The sequence below is a fragment of the Chanodichthys erythropterus genome, chromosome 12, assembly GCF_024489055.1.
Source record: "Chanodichthys erythropterus isolate Z2021 chromosome 12, ASM2448905v1, whole genome shotgun sequence".
In the NCBI taxonomy this organism is placed as follows: Eukaryota; Metazoa; Chordata; class Actinopteri; order Cypriniformes; family Xenocyprididae; genus Chanodichthys; species Chanodichthys erythropterus.
The window spans coordinates 44,224,162-44,240,611 of NC_090232.1; the positions used below are offsets into that span (position 1 = coordinate 44,224,162).

At 37.8% G+C, this 16,450-nt stretch overlaps 1 protein-coding gene across 1 annotated transcript; it reads right to left on the bottom strand.

Annotated features, from left to right (window-relative positions):
• Positions 1-6,883: 6,883 nt before the first annotated feature.
• Positions 6,884-9,065, bottom strand: LOC137032661 (small integral membrane protein 28-like). Its single transcript, XM_067404522.1, has 2 exons — positions 8,856-9,065; positions 6,884-7,306 (listed from the first exon to the last, which is right to left on the bottom strand). Exons 1-2 carry the CDS (start codon positions 8,958-8,960, stop codon positions 6,884-6,886), a joined length of 528 nt encoding a protein of 175 aa, XP_067260623.1. The 5' UTR covers positions 8,961-9,065.
• Between the last annotated feature and the right edge of the window lie 7,385 nt (positions 9,066-16,450).

Sequence of the window (16,450 nt, forward strand, 5' to 3'; positions counted from 1 at the left end):
TGCTTCAAACTTCATCAGTGTAATGTCAATACACAGCAGATGTAGACCTATGACAGGATTTTTGATATTTGAAATATTGTTGCCATGGCAACAGGTCAAACTGTAATAATATTCTTGAGTGTTTTTGAGGCTCTTAACATGCTTCAAATTGCATGAAACTCTACACACACATCAATATTGTCAACCAGTAGACATGGACAAAGCCATAGAAATGGGCGTGGTGGAGGGGCTCAGTAGCGCCACCTTTTGACAAAAGTGGGGGGGTTAGTTTTTCCTACAGTCACCAAACTCGGTACACATATTATTCTCATCAAGCCGGACAATTTTCTAATTTACATTCATTAGCTCCGACCAACAGGAAGTCAGCTATTTTGGTTTGAATGTTAATTTTTTGAAAAAACAGGCTATGAATTTTATACTACTACTCCTACAGGGTTTATCCAATTTACACCAAGCTTTTTAACTTGTTGCGAACACATTGAAGTTGTTTAATTGCAAACGGATTTTGGATATCTCAAACGGTTTGGCCGTGGCGAGGCAACGAATTTATGGCTTGATAAGGGTATCAGGAAATGTGTTATAACTTCTGCATACATTGATTGATGTTTATGAAACTTCAGGAGTGTGTTGGTTGTTGTAGTCTGATCACATGGATGTAACTATTGTGAGTCAAAGTTATAGCGCCACCAAATGGCAGCAAGAAGTGTATCACTTTTAAAATGCTTTGAGATCACCCTCTTATTTTTACCTGATTTGCTTCAAACTTCATCAGTGTAATGTCAATACACAGCAGATGTAGACCTATGACAGGATTTTTGATATTTGAAATATTGTTGCCATGGCAACAGGTCAAACTGTAATAATATTCTTGAGTGTTTTTGAGGCTCTTAACATGCTTCAAATTGCATGAAACTCGACACACACATCAATATTGTCAACCAGTAGACATGGACAAAGCCATAGAAATGGGCGTGGTGGAGGGGCTCAGTAGCGCCACCTTTTGACAAAAGTGGGGGGGTTAGTTTTTCCTACAGTCACCAAACTCGGTACACATATTATTCTCATCAAGCCGGACAATTTTCTAATTTACATTCATTAGCTCCGACCAACAGGAAGTCAGCTATTTTGGTTTGAATGTTAATTTTTTGAAAAAACAGGCTATGAATTTTATACTACTACTCCTACAGGGTTTATCCAATTTACACCAAGCTTTTTTAACTTGTTGCTAACACATTGAAGTTGTTTAATTGCAAACGGATTTTGGATATCTCAAACGGTTTGGCCGTGGCGAGGCAACGAATTTATGGCAAGAAAAGGGAAACAAAGTGTTATAACTTCTGCATACATTAATTGATTTTGATGAAACTTTGGCTTAGTCTTCGTTGTACAAGGCTGATCACATGGATTTGACTATTGTGATTCAAAGTCATAGCGCCACCAACTGGAAGCAGAAAATGTGTCACTTTCAGCATACATTGAGATCACCCTCTTATTTTTACCTGATTTGCTTCAAAATTCATCAGAATAATGTTAAAACTTGGCACATGTAATCCTTTGAAAATGGGCAGGGAGGAGGGGCTCTATAGCGGCACCTTGTAGTGCAGTAAATGTGGAGTGAATTTGACATAGTCCTTTGATGTTTAACCGTTTTAAGTGCCTATTGCCCGCTGTGCACAGTTGCCCTGAAGCCACCGGGGTGGCGGTGCCACCGGGCTTGGGCCCGCCATCGCTGCTCGCAGCTATATTTAATAATTAATTTATCATTTCTAAATCAAGTATTACATTACTTACAAACCAGTTATTTAGGAGCTGTCAGTGCTTCATAAGATCATTTAGAAAGTGTAAGTAAATAAAAATAATTAAATAATTAATAAACTATTTAAACATTTATTTATACATTTTATTATTTAGACATGTATAGTATGTTAATAAATGCTTTATTAACACATATTCCTACTGCAATTCATGATTAATTCAGGCAGTTATAAAACATTTAGAAGCGGTCAGTTAAAGTCCCTGTAAAGTCATTTTAAAGTATGTGTTTTGAGCTTTTCACACCACAGAAAAATGTGTTATTAACCACCCAGCCAAATTTGAATGATTAAAAAAATCTGCAAGTAAATGAAATAAGTTATCAAAATCTCGAAAAAATAGGCAGCGCTCTTTGCTCTCAAACGCTAGGGGCGTGTCCGCTGTCGGCGCTGAAACCACACCCACTCGCGAGAGCTGCCGTCTCAACTTACTTGTCTAATGAGTCAAACATACTGATGCATATAAACAAAAGAATCACATTCGAAGGTTGCACATTTTAGTAGAGTTACTGTGGACTACCTACTAATTATACACAAACTCGGTAACTTACACTCATTGGTGGGCACGTAGCCTACTGCCGGACTGTTGTCGAGTCGACAAATGACGGTGCCGCGAGACGGGAGGAAATAAGAAGACCGAGTTGTATTGTATATTATAACAACCATGTTATATGCATTAGCGTGACGAAGGCATTACTAGCTAAATGTACAAAGGGCTGTATGATTGTAATGACACTCGAGACCATAGGCTCGAGACACAGCGAGTGAACCGCTGTAGAGGCGGCGCCACGCTCGGTGCATTATCGACAGTTATATAGTGTTAGGGGAGGGACTATGCTCGGGGGACGATGTGCGTCATTAGACCCCCGTTTTAGCTCCGCCCAAAAAATCCTGAGCAGAGACTTGGTGGAAAACTGTTTAACGCTCTAACTTCACAATTAAGCATTACTCAATTCACACACTTTGTAATGTGTTTCAGCAATACATTTGTAACATTTATAAAGTGTTTAGAAAGAATTCTCAGAATTGACTTTACAGGGACTTTAACTATTTTTGTGAGCTCATCTAAAGTGAGACTATTTATGTTTTGTAAAGCTTTTATAAATGAGATTTAAAGATTCAATGATCTTCTGCACTGCTGTCCTCTAATGTTTCAAAGTTAGTACTGAGGTAGTTTTGACACTAGGAATATGTGTTAATAAAGCATTTATTAACACACTAAGTAACTGTTAACTAAGTAATTATTTACTAATGCTTAACTAATGCTTCATAGCATGAGTTATTATAAAGTGTTACCGGATTTAATGATGATGGTTTTTAATGTTTTTGTCAAATGTCTTTCTGCGATTTGATTAAAACTTATATCTGAAGAGGACATTTGCTGTTGTCTCATTATTTTTATGTCTTTGTGGTGTGTGTGAAAGGCAAAATGGTTATGATTAAGGTGCAAATTTGTGTCATCACATGATCACATCACCACAAGTTGTGGTGGTGTAAATGGGGTGTAAAACATTTTGAGCTTGTCCACATTCGACCACTTCCACATGTAGTTGAAAACACACTGTTTAGTTGAAAACAACATGTTTTTTTTCATAGTGGAAAAGCTCATGTGGTCGAATGTGTTCAAACAGCCACAAAAGACCGCAAACTCTCCACCTACTGACTTCATGCGTAAACATTATGGCAAGTGCGCTAACTAGACGGGATTTAAACTTTGTCAGGTGAAGACCCAAGTTTGGTTTAAAAAGATTAAAAACATACAAAGCACATGTTCTTCACCATTCCTGATTTCTAACACACTCACAGCATTTAGCGTGGTCTCCCGACTGTCAGAGCAGAAACGAAAGCTGCTGCTCTCTTTTTCGCTCTGTCTCCTTTCATATGTAATGCGTTCATATGTAATTTGTGTGAGCTTATTTCATCCATTAGATCTATAGATCTGGGGAAAAAAAAAATTTACCCACCATAGACCCTTCCTTCGAAGAAATCAGGACAGAAGTGGGCGAAAGTGGACAAGAGAGATGGATTAAAACAAGGTGTAAATAGGAATACGTTTCCCTCGTCCACTTGTAATCCGATCGACCAAAACGCATCTTAATACCAGGTGTAAACAGGGCCTGGGTTGCTGCTGGAAGATGTGCACTGCAAAAAATGCTGTTCTTACTTAGATTTTTTGTCTTGTTTCTAGTCAAAATATCTTAAAGTTCTTAAATCAAGACGCATTTTCTTGACAAGTAAAAATTATTTTCTTGTTTTCAGGAAAAATAAGTCAAAATTAAGTAAGTCTTTCCTTAAAACAAGCAAAATAATCTGCCAATGGGGTAAGCAAAATAATCTTATTTCAAACCAAGAATAAGCTATATAATCTTGTTTTCAGTTTGGACTAAGATTATTTTGCTTACCCCATTGGCAGATTATTTTGCTTGTTTTAAGGAAAAAAGTACTCAATTTTGATTTATTTTTCCTGAAAACAAGAAAATAATTTGTACTTGTCAAGAAAATGCTTCTTGATTTAAGAACTTTAAGATATTTTGACTAAAAACAAGACAAAAATTCTAAGTAAGAACAGCATTTTTTGCAGTGTGTTAGTGAGGGCAGCAGGCAGTGCCCGTTAAACTGAGGTCCTGAATCTCTGTGGTCATAAAAAATATTTAAAAATGTAAATTAGGCTAATTAGATTGTCTTACACACAAAAGTTAGCGATATTTGCTCGCCGTAACAGAATGGCTTCACAGAATTTTAGATGTTTGTTATGATGATGTTAATTGTGCATATTCTCAAATAAAGCATATAGGCTACACAATCTTAGCAAACAGTTTAGCTAATATAATAATGCACTGCAGCATGAAGCTTTTTGTTGATTGTCACCATTGCTGAGATTCATATGCTGATTCTTGATGTCAGTGTTTGTCTGATTGATATACATAAATTACTGGTGCTGGAGCATCTATATCGTAAAAAAGACACCGTATATTGACAGTAAAATTTCAAATTATATAACTTATCTTTATTAATATTTTAGATAGTATCAAAGATAGATAAATAGCTCTTTTTCCAGCAATCAGGCACCTCAGTTCCAACCACGTTCAGTTATCCGGGAGTGCGGGTGCGGTGACACGCTGCTACACAGCAAAATCTCCAGAGTTAAATCAACTCTGCTCAGAGAACATATGGCCCCTCTCTACATAGAGTGAAAATAACACTGAAGCAGAGCTAAAGTTAATGAGATAACATGCTGTTTGTTGAGTTGTTTGATCAGATCTTGAGAGATTTTGTCTTTTATCTTCAGTTGATTTCATCTAAGTCTGTGGCTGAAGTCAGTTGTAGTTCTTGTGTTTCTCTTCAGTGATTCTGCGTGTTAACAGCAGGTGTTCATCACTAATGCTCAAACATAACTTAAATACTTAATTATCTCATTAACTTTAACTCTGCTTCACTTTAACACTAAGCAGAGAGGGACTGAATGTAATCTTAGCAGAGTTTATTTAACTCCGGGGATTTTGCTGTGTATGATGGCAGTGGCCTCATTTTCGCTTCAAAAATGCTCTTCAGAAATCTACGGGTGACGTCACGGACACTACGCCCATATTTCTTTTACAGTCTATGGTTTCAAATGTGACATTCAGATATATCATTAATAAGTAACAAGCATCTGTTTTCTGGCTTTTTTAACACAACAAGCGAGTTTTCTAAACAGTGTTAAAACAGCCAAAAAAATTTAATTGGAAAATTCAAGGATCAAGAGCACAACTAAAGGAAACACAATTCACCTAAATGGTGACTAAAAAATATCATGTTTAATTATTTATAAATAAATGGGGGGAAAAAGCTGTTTTGGAGTTCTTTAATCATCCTCTGCTGAGATCTTGAGAGATTTAATTTAGTTGATGTTTCAGTGGCTGTCATCAGATCAATTATTATTTGCAGTAGGAAAGAATTTGAATTAAAATGTTCTCAACGAAACATGGCTGAAAAATTTGAAATAAAATAATTTAAATAATTATTTTATTTCAAATTTTTCAGCCATGTTTCGTTGAGAACTTTTTAATTGACATAAGAACAATTTTTTGGTTTAACTAGGAAATAAGTCAAATTAGGTTAAATGAAAAGGAGCTGTGGTATTGAAAACTTAAAAAAAAAAAAGAAAAAAAAGAAGTAAGTTCACTTTACTTTCCTAAAGTTATTCCAAATAAACTTTATAAGTTCAAATAACTAAATTTGTCAAGTAAATGAAACTTAACTGAGTCAATGTAAAAGAATAACTCAAAAAGATTAGTTCAGTTGTTTTTTTGTTTTTACAGTGTTTTCAACAAATGTTGAGTGAAATATGAAATTAGGATCCTTAATATTTTTTTTTTCCTGTGCAGGCCTAGGCTAAGAGAAGATGTGAAGACATATTATATCAAACTGGGCAAAATAGTACAGTGATACTTAGTGGTCTTTAATGTTGTTTTTATTAGAAATACTGAAGACTTGTTTTTATTAGAATACTTGAAGACATGACTGACGATGATAATGAAAATCTTGTCAGGACTGTGCTTTATGTTTGAATACAAACAAGGACTGATGCAGTCATGCAGATATAAAAAGTGACATGTTGTTAATTGACAGATCTCTAGTATTCTCTACTAATTGTGTTACAACATAAAGTGTGTCTAATTAGGCAGTATTTCAAAGTAAAACACATGGTGATTACTTCCTGATAACACACAGCCTACTACTGAAAAAGCACAAAGATTAACTCTCATGACAATGTATAATACATTGTTGTTTTATTATCTTACACTTACAGTATAAAAGATCCTGCCAAACTTGGTTCAGATGATGTCGCTGTAGGGAGGACCGAGGCTAATTGTCGCACTTTTTACTCAAGTGAATATTTCTCACTTGAGGTATATTTTTAGAAAGTTAGGCACATACCTTTACGTTTTTCGCCATTGTTTTAGTTCATTGGTTAGAATTCGACTAACCAGTTCTGGAGAAAATAAGCATGTGTGTAACTGAGATTTAAAGCCCTTGAGATATTTTCCATGTGTGACAACTAGCCCTGGTGTCTCTATACTAGTCTTCTCTCAGACAAACTCCCCGCTCGCCTTGAGCTCCGGACACAGTTTGGCTTCGAGGTCTTCAATCTTGATGGACTCGACGTCTTTTCCGCTGCTGAGGCTGGCAGCGCGCGTGATCTTTGTCAGCGTGTCCTCGTAGGGTGGCGGGAGGTAGACCATGAGGAAGACCCCGTCAGACATGTCTGAGCTCGTGCTGTTTAGCCGCTCCGCGTTCCCGGTGAGTGACGACAGAATCTCGGCGTTGCGCTCCGGGTCCTGCAGGTCCAGTGCGATGATGTTGTTCAGTCCGAGCTTGTTCTGTCTGAATCTTCGGTAAAGAAGGACAAACGCGATACCGAACACGATGAGCGTGACAAACGGGAGAACGGCATACAGGATAAGCTCTGATTTCCCACTGTTTTCCGTCGAAAGCTCATTCCAGTGGTAACCCTAAAGGGACATTAAGGACATGATATTGAATTTGAACATTTTTGAAGGCCTGCATAGTCCTAAAAAAAACCTTAATGGAACACTCCACTTTTTTTGAAAATAGGCTCATTTTCCACCCCCCTAGAGTTAAACAGTTGAGTTTTGCCATTTTCAAATCCATTTAGCTGATCTCCACTTTCAGCATAGCTTAGCATAATTAATTGAATCTGATTAGACCATTAGCATCTCACTCAAAAATAACCAAAGAGTTTCAATATTTTTTAAAATATTGAACCCATGGTATGGCAGCAGTTCCTTGATTATTATGCCGGAATGAGAGTATAGTTCCTAGCCATGTCGACCTAGAAAATCACAACTTTTCATTTTCCGTCAGTAGTTAGTATACGATGTAACTACAGAAGAGTCAAGTTTTAAATAGGAAAAATATCAAATTATTATATTAATATTATTTTTGAGCAAGATGCTAATGGTCTAATCAGATTCTTTCTTTGCTGAAACTATAAATGCAGAAGAAGTATCTATGAATGGATCCAGTAACTTCTCTAATGGCCTCATTCAAGTTATCTCTTGACTAAATCAGTATGCAGCACCCTTGCTTTTCTAATCCAGAACCAGTGTGTCCGCCACAACTGGACTGCATCCCAAAATCTGTTGCTTCTTCTACCGTTTTACCAACACTAATCACATAATGCTGCTTTTCAGCTAGATTAGATATTTTAGTGCTTAAAACCCATTTGTTTATGCCAAACCACTGTCACCTCAAATAAACCCTGATGTAAATCACAACTGAAACTTCAAAATATAACAGCACTAAAATTTCAGCACAAAACAAATGTGTTGAGTTTGACTTCGACTATAATATACACTCTTAAAAATAAAGGTTCTTTATTGGCATCAATGGTTCCATTAAGAACCTTTGACATCCGTAGAACCTTTCCAATGCGTAAAAGGTTCTATAGAGGAAAAAAATGTTCTTTAGAATAAAGGGGAAAAAGGTTCTTAGGAGAACTATTCACTGAAAGGTTCTTTGTGGAACCAAAAATGGTTCTTTATGACACTCCTGTGAAAACCCACTTTTGGAACTTTATTGTTAAGAGTTTGATTCTCACATGAACTGAATGACTAAAGGCTTACTGCAGGTCAGGGTTATTATAATTTTGAAAATTATTATTTTCAATTTGTCCTTTTCAATTTCATTATGTTTCACTCTTAGAAATAACAGATTCAAATGTTTTTGTTTTTTTGCAGCGATGCCACAGAAGAACCATTTTTGGTTCCCATGCAAGGAACCTTTCAGTGAACAGTTCTTAAAAAAAACATTTTGACTTAGTGGAAAAATGTTATTTAGATTATTACAATTTTCCCCTCACAAGAAACTTTAGTCCAATGGAAAGTTTCCATGGATGTTAAAAGTTCTCCATGGAACCGTTGATGCCTTTACTATTAAGAGTGTAGTTTAGTTTTAGTTTTTCTGTGCCTCAAAGAACATTTGTGGTCTAATCTGTCATTTTATATCCTAATGATTTGTCTAATGGGATCGCTCACTAACCTGTAGCCGTTGCTCCACAGTAGGCGGTGAAGGAGACCCTGAAACCCAGTCATCTCTTCCTGCTGGTCCAAACTTTATCCAGCTGCTGTCCAACAATCGTCGCATTCTATCTTTGACAGAAGAGCTTTGGATGATGATGGAGAGTGAGCGCTCGGTAGATGAGAGAGAAAGACCAGCAGCTGTCTAAAGAGCGCAGCGGGATAACAGCTGCATCTTGTGTCTGTCTGAACTCAGAGTGTGTGTGTGAGAGAGAGATGGAGTTTGTGTGTGTTAAGTACTGTCTCACATGCTCGCACATGCAGATCAGTGAAAATCAGGCCAGCGGTCAGCCAATGGCGCGGGGCGAAAAAACACCCGAAAGGCAATCATTTGGGGATTTGTGCTGTGCGCAGCTGGCCTATATTTAATAATAAGCAGAGAGCTGTCAATCAAACAAGTCTCAGTGCAGAAATGTCATTGTCTTTGCATTCAGAGCAGCTGTCCGCAAGGTGTGTGAGATGCACGTTTGCATGCACATCTAGGAATTGTTTAGAACAGGCAGCTGCTGCTTTAAGATATACTTTTTGCTTTGGAGGAACTTAACTCTGTAAGGCCTGATATAGGAAATAATATATTTTTTAAATTTTACAGTTTATTGAGCCAGGAAAAACATACAGGAAAAAAGTTTACAAACGTGTTATGTTTTGTATCATATTTGATACATCAGGCTTTTATGTCCTATATAGTGAGAATATACAGCTTACAGCTTAGCAATGAGCAAAAATATGCAATTTGGTGCATTTGCTGATTTGTATATGTCCGAGATGAAATTCTGAGAGCTTGAAATGAAAATCAATGAGATCTTTATAACAGTATAGTTGATTACTTGAATAAGGTGCATATACATTTCAGTTGCCCTACATTGTTATACGTGTGTGCAGGCAGACAGATGAAGAGAAAGATGAATGAAGTTCCAACCCCTGACAGCATCATAGTGATGGCCTAGATCCGGCCCATACCTGGTCCACATGTAATCCACATGTACCAGATGTGGGCCGGATCTGGGCCACACTATGTTGCTGTCTGGGACACAAAGTTTAATAATCCACAACAAAAAACAAGGTAGTAGAACACAATCTAATTGTAAACATGACTGGAATGAACTCAAAGGCAAATCACATGAACGTATATACAAAAGATAATAAGTTGCACACAGCTGAACAGAATTACTCAATAATCAAGGTAACCATGATTACTAAATACTGGCATTAACTAGGAACAAAGGACAACAGAAATTAATGAATTTAAACTAACAGTCAGTGAAAACAGAAACTAAAACTAACTGAACATAACTGTGACAGTTCACCCCCCGCCGGGATGGCACGACCTTGCGCTGTAACAGATGATGAAAAGAGAGAGGGAGGGATGGTGGGTGTATTGGAGGTGAACAAGGTGGTGCCTAGGGGATGGTGAAATGAGATGACAAAGAAGGAATCGAGGAAAGGAGTAGCCAAGACGTTAGTGTGGCTGACGACATCTGGGGGATGACCGACGGAGAAGAGGCCTATGAATTCAAGGGTGGAAATCTGATGTTATCAAGTGACATTGCTGCCACTGGAGACCTTGGCGAAGCCGCCACGATGAGCATCTGAGGTGGAGCCCACTGTAGCCATAGGGGTGGAGAGACGGAGCACAGCGGACAGCTTGCAAGCCCGTGGCGGAAGAAGAGTGATGACCAAGGAGGAGCCAGTGGGACGAGTGAACCTGGTGGAGCAAGGTCGAGGGTCTCTGGTGGAGCCCAAGGTGGGAGGAGCCAATGCGGGGCCGAGAGGTTGACGGGCTGAGATGGAGTGAAGGAATCAGAAGCCGGAGGCGGAGCTGCAGGATCCTCTCGCTCAGGCGCTGCTGGTGGTTGTACGACCTGAGGCTCTACGTCACAGCAAGGTGAACCCAGAAGAGGCAAAGGGCTGCAGGCATCCAGCAGAAGCAGGGCTGGAGGACTGGCTGAGCTCTGCGGTGATGGTGCTAGAGGTAAGCTTGACGTGATCAATTACAGTAACTCCAATTCCCAACAGGTCAATGAAACAGTCTCAGTGCTGTTTTTAAATAGCGATGGCTCAGAACAAACAGATCATAGTCCATATATTTTCTTTGTTCAACAGCGATGTTGAACAAAGTGCAGGGTGGGAGGCAATACCTCAGTATTGAGACTGATCAGCCAGTCCTCAGTGTCCACTTTTGGCAGCATTCCCTCCGCTGCTGGTGTCGCAGGCTCACACCCCTTGTCAGACTCACTCTTGGCTCTGGATCGGGTTGTATTCCGGATCGGGAGTAGACGCTCTCCAGACATTTGATGACGGCCTCCTTCCTGTCAACTCCTGTAGTGTCTGGGAAGTCTACTGTGTGGTAGTATTAGCCCCGATCCAGAACAAAGACTTCAGGGTTTCGTCGTTGAAGGGGCTGGTGATAGAGAGTAGTGTTGTCAAAAATATCGATATTTCGATAAATATCGATACTGAAATATTTGAACGGTACCAATACTAATTTCCCGAAGTATCGATACTAGCCGCGCTTTCACTTTCACTTCTCTCCAAAGGCGCGTTGACGACCACCACATGCGCACGCACACTCGCACTCGTCTCATTTGCTCTGGTTAGCAAAAGTGAAGTGAATGGAAAGTGCTATCTGGAAATATTTTGCATATGAGGCAAATGAACATGGAAAGCCGAAGGACACAAGCAAGCCAATATGCAAGAGATGCTACAGAACAGTGCTAACAAAAGGCGCTAACACCACTAATATAGCAAAGCACCTGAGAGACCGACAGCCGGATCTGTATTGTTAAAAGCACTATATAAATAAAGGTGACTTGACGACTTCATGTCGATCCAGTGAGCACTGTTTTCGCGTGTGATGCACGCATGTTTGCGTTTAAATCTGTTCATCAAATAACGTTAATGTATTAACTAGCTTTTATGACCGATGAGCAATGCATTTGTTACAGAATATTTTAATCTTTGATAACAGTAGGTATTAGGTAATAAAAATATAGCGGATCATGTTAGCTCCGGTCCAATGAAAAAATATTAACAAATAGAACTTGGGATTTTAATTAGTACATGTATTAGTGAATGTTAGTTTAAATCAACTTTTAACTTTGATTAACAAATGTTTTGTAAGTATTTTTCATTGCATTACAGTAATGGGTGTCAATCTCACTCACCTCTGTAGAGAAAATCTGCATAAAACTGCAGCAACAGATTCCATTTAATTATTTTGTTTACTAATTTGATACTTGATGCATAAGATTGCTCTGATTTTGTTTTTGCTTGAAGTTTAAGTATCTTTTGTTGACATTGTGATTTGATTTTACTTGGAAATACAAAAGATTGCACTTTTTTTTTTTTTACTTGCAATTTATTGGTTTTTGAATGTAATGCAATCTGAGAGGCTTTTGAACAAGTGCACTACCTCAGGACAGTTTTGTTAATGTAAAATATATGTTCTAGACTTGTTATATTTAGCTTTAAATAAAAAAATAACCCCTTAATATTGTGGCAGTTTTTTTCTCCGTGGTATCGAAAATGGTATCGAATATCGATATTTTTCAAGGTATCGTATCGAAGTTAGAAATTCTAGTATCGTGACAACACTAATACAGGGTTCCTACACATTTTCCATTTCAAAATTCCATACTTTTCCATACTCAAATTTCCAGACCTCCTTCCAAACGATTTCTGCCATTGGTGAGCCTCGGTCTCCATTTCTATGTTTTTTGGCGCACCAAAAATATTCTCATCACTTTATAATATTAATATTGAACCACTGTACTCACATGAACTGATTTAAATATGTTTTTAGTTCATTAATGGATCTTGAGAGAGGAAATGGCACTGCGTCATGTTTGTAGTCCGGGTCCTACAGTGATTTTTAAATTATTGTTTGATTGTTGAAATAAAGTTTTGTATTTAATATTCATGTCTAGGCCATTGTCTTCTTAAAAACCACATACCTGTGAGACTTTTGTTGGGGATTAATCTACAAGTACTAATATATTCCCAGTTTAACAAGTTGGTATGAATTAGTTGTTTCCCTTTCCGAACATACCACTCGCTACATAGGCGTGAATATTTAATTTGTCTATTAATTCAATACATTTACATTTTAGAGATCCTTCTGTGATTTATCCATTCTGCTCTGTGCTTGCTCTGTTCTCGACATTGGTTGTTTGTATCAAAGTATTTTTACAGAGTAGCCTACGAGTACGAGTAGCACTGTAACGATTCATCACTCGACATGGGATCCATTTAGTAGGCTTTATTGCAATACTCGTGGTCGTACAGGTAGGGGTCAGAACCAGCAAACACAGCAATGTAGAACAGGCAGAATCGTAATCAGAGGCAGGCAGTAGATCAGGGTCACAAGCAAGTATCACAGTCCAGAGAACAGGCAACAGGTCAAAAGGTAGGCAGCGATGAATCAATAAACGGTAAACAGACAGGAATGGCAACGGGAGACAAACAGGGTATAAACGCTCAGAAATGATAGCCGGGGCAATAATCAAGACTTCGCGTAGGTCTGTGTGAAAAGGCAGCTTAAATAGCAGTTCTAACAAGCTGCAGCTGGATGAGGATCAGAGTCCAAGGAACGGGGCTTGTGGGAGATGTAGTGTGAGTCAGTATAGGTGAATGACTGGATGCATGAATGTCAGTATTCCGGTGATGGGGCCCTCTGCTGGCCAGTGGGAGGAATCACGGGGTTCGTCTCCGTGACAAGCACAAGCGAAGTATGACAGTTTCCGTAATATTTTAAAAAAGTAAAGTGAAGAGAGGTGAAAAAGGTGACGTGTAGAAAGTAGATAGTTGTAGGGGGGTCTGGGGGCAGGAGAAGATTTTTGTGATTTTAACATGTAAAGGAAGCATTCTGGTGCTCTCTGACAAGAACATAAATGGAAAAAAATAAATAAATAAATAAAACATTTTGGCACCAGTGCTGAGCACTGACAAATTTCACAATTGAATGTGATTTTGATTCAGATTTGATTACCTTTGATTCAGTATTGATTAATTTGGGGCCTATCAGGTACAGTACATGGCAAATTTCCTTAAAGAAAAAAATCTCTCAACTAATGCTGTAAACTATACAGGGAACCACAGCTGGTACATCACTATAATATTAGGTTAAAGGTACAATCTGTAATATTTTTTTTCTGCTAGAGGTCACTAGAAGCCTATTCAAAACAAAGGCGTAGTTTGATGACGTCAAGTTTTAGAGCGGAATCTTGGGACATGTGGTCTCCATCTCAATGGACGGTGCAAAAGAATAGGGATTGGAGTCTGGAAGAACTCATGTTCATGGATGCGATTATTAACGTTACTGTAGTATGAAGCAGAGCAGGAGCGAGTGTTGTGGAGCTGGAGCGATTGATCAACACACGCCTCACGAGCAGCGGGACTTTTATTATGACACAGTTGCCGGCGTCGCTTCCGCTTTTCCGGTCATGAGTTTACGGGAGCTGTCCTTGTCGACAGATCCAGCGGCAGATGGTAAACAGTAATTATGTTCCATAAATAAGTAACCCAATCCACCATAAAACGTGCAAGAAGTAAATAAGGAACTGCTTGAAGCAAGCTAGTGGTTTGCTGGACGCTAGACACTACTTCCGCATTTGTCCACGGCACTGTTGTCATGTGGTTTCTACGTCAGTAGAAGGTAACTGACGTCATTGACAGGTGACTGCACTGCCCCGTGTCACTGTTTAGAATGGGAATTTTCTCATGATTTACAAGTAGTTGAAAACATTAGAGATATTGTTAGTAATCAGCTGGACAAAATATATAACACTAGCCTAGTGGTTTTTGGATATTTTACTGCAAAAATTTTACATATTGTACCTTTAAATTGATTGTAAGCTACTTACATATAGGCTAAATTACACATAAGGAAGTTTTTATAATTACGTTCTAATACAAGTGACAATTATTTTTCTAATCTTTTTTTGTAAGCCTAAACATTTAAATGCTGACTGTCATAAAACGGATTTATATATTCCATATCGAAGCACATGTTAAGTACAAATACAATGAATATTTAATAGCCTATAGTACATATATTTAGCAAAATGCTCCTCTCAAAGTTCATTTTTGTAGCTAAATAATGAGTTTTTGGACATTGAAAGGCTTTTCTGAGGTAGGCTAAATGTGACATGTTTACAAGCTGTTTTACTGACGCCTTTCTGAGGTTGAAACACTGACTGATCGATTGCATATGACATGACACAGATTTCAGTAAGTTGTACTGTATCTTTCAACATACCTTCAGATGTTCAATCATGTTTATTCTGTGTTGTAACTAGTAAAGCCGAAGAGATGGCCGGTTCACGAGCACTACAGCGATCCATCACGCCACAGAGCACCAAGAAAGATCGTGACTCACTCCAGTCTATGGGAAAGTAGCCCATTTGCAATTCTTATGAGAATCTTGTGACACACACTCACTCACCCCGAAAAAAACCTCTCCGGATCAAAACGATTCACATAAATTATGTATTTTGATTCAAAACTGCTAATTTCGCCACAAAATGACTAGTTTGCAAATTAGAAAACTGAATTAAGGCAATAGTCTGGAAACACAAATATTTTTCCATACTCTGATTTCTTTTTTCCATACTTTTCCAGACCTGGAAATGACTCAAATCAAATTCCATACTTTTCCAAACTGCGTAGGAACCCTGCTAATAGAGAGGCAACAGAAACACTCTGTATAATCCAAAAAGTTGGCTCATACGAGCCACCGCAGCAAACTTAGCTGTCAAATCCATTTGTGGTTTGGTCATCTGTTTAACATGTGTGCGTAAACTAACTAAACATAAACTAAAACTAACTGAACATAAATGTGACAAAGATGCTATTTAAATGCATAGTTTTATGATTAAAGCTCTGCATAGTTTTAATTGTGGGGTTAAAAAATATAATGCAATGCAATAAAATGATGATTAAAAGATGAACAAATACATGTTACTGAAAATACTGAGATATCATATTTGATAGTCACATTTTAACATGATTATTCTAAAAAATAAAATACTACAAACAAAATAAAAATCATTTTTGTGTTTATAGGTGGACATTTTACAATGATAATAAGCCTTTTACTAAAGTTTAAGCTATCAATCAGATGATAGAAAGCATGCAGTAGATTGTGTGCAACAGGTTTTTCAGCAAAGTTTTGATCATATTAATGTCTTTAGAAATTTGCATATCAAATATGATACATTATATCGTTAAGAAAAAAGCAGGATAAAAAGCATCTGAGCTGAGCAGTCAATCAGTGATAAAACTCTGTAGAAGCCAAAGCGGCATCACTGCCATAGTCTCATTAGGACTAAAGCTCATTACTGATATGCCGTGGATCACTGTCAGAACATTTGGTTTATTAATATCTGAGGTCCTGCTCCAAAACAACAAAATAAACACTGATTCTCATTTCTCGACATTTTCACGTGAACACCATTTGGTTTTTACTATTGCTTTAAAATAATTCAAAATGTAACCTCAATGTACTGTATACCTATTATACCCAAAGTATTATAATGATAGGAGGTAAAAATGTGCAGT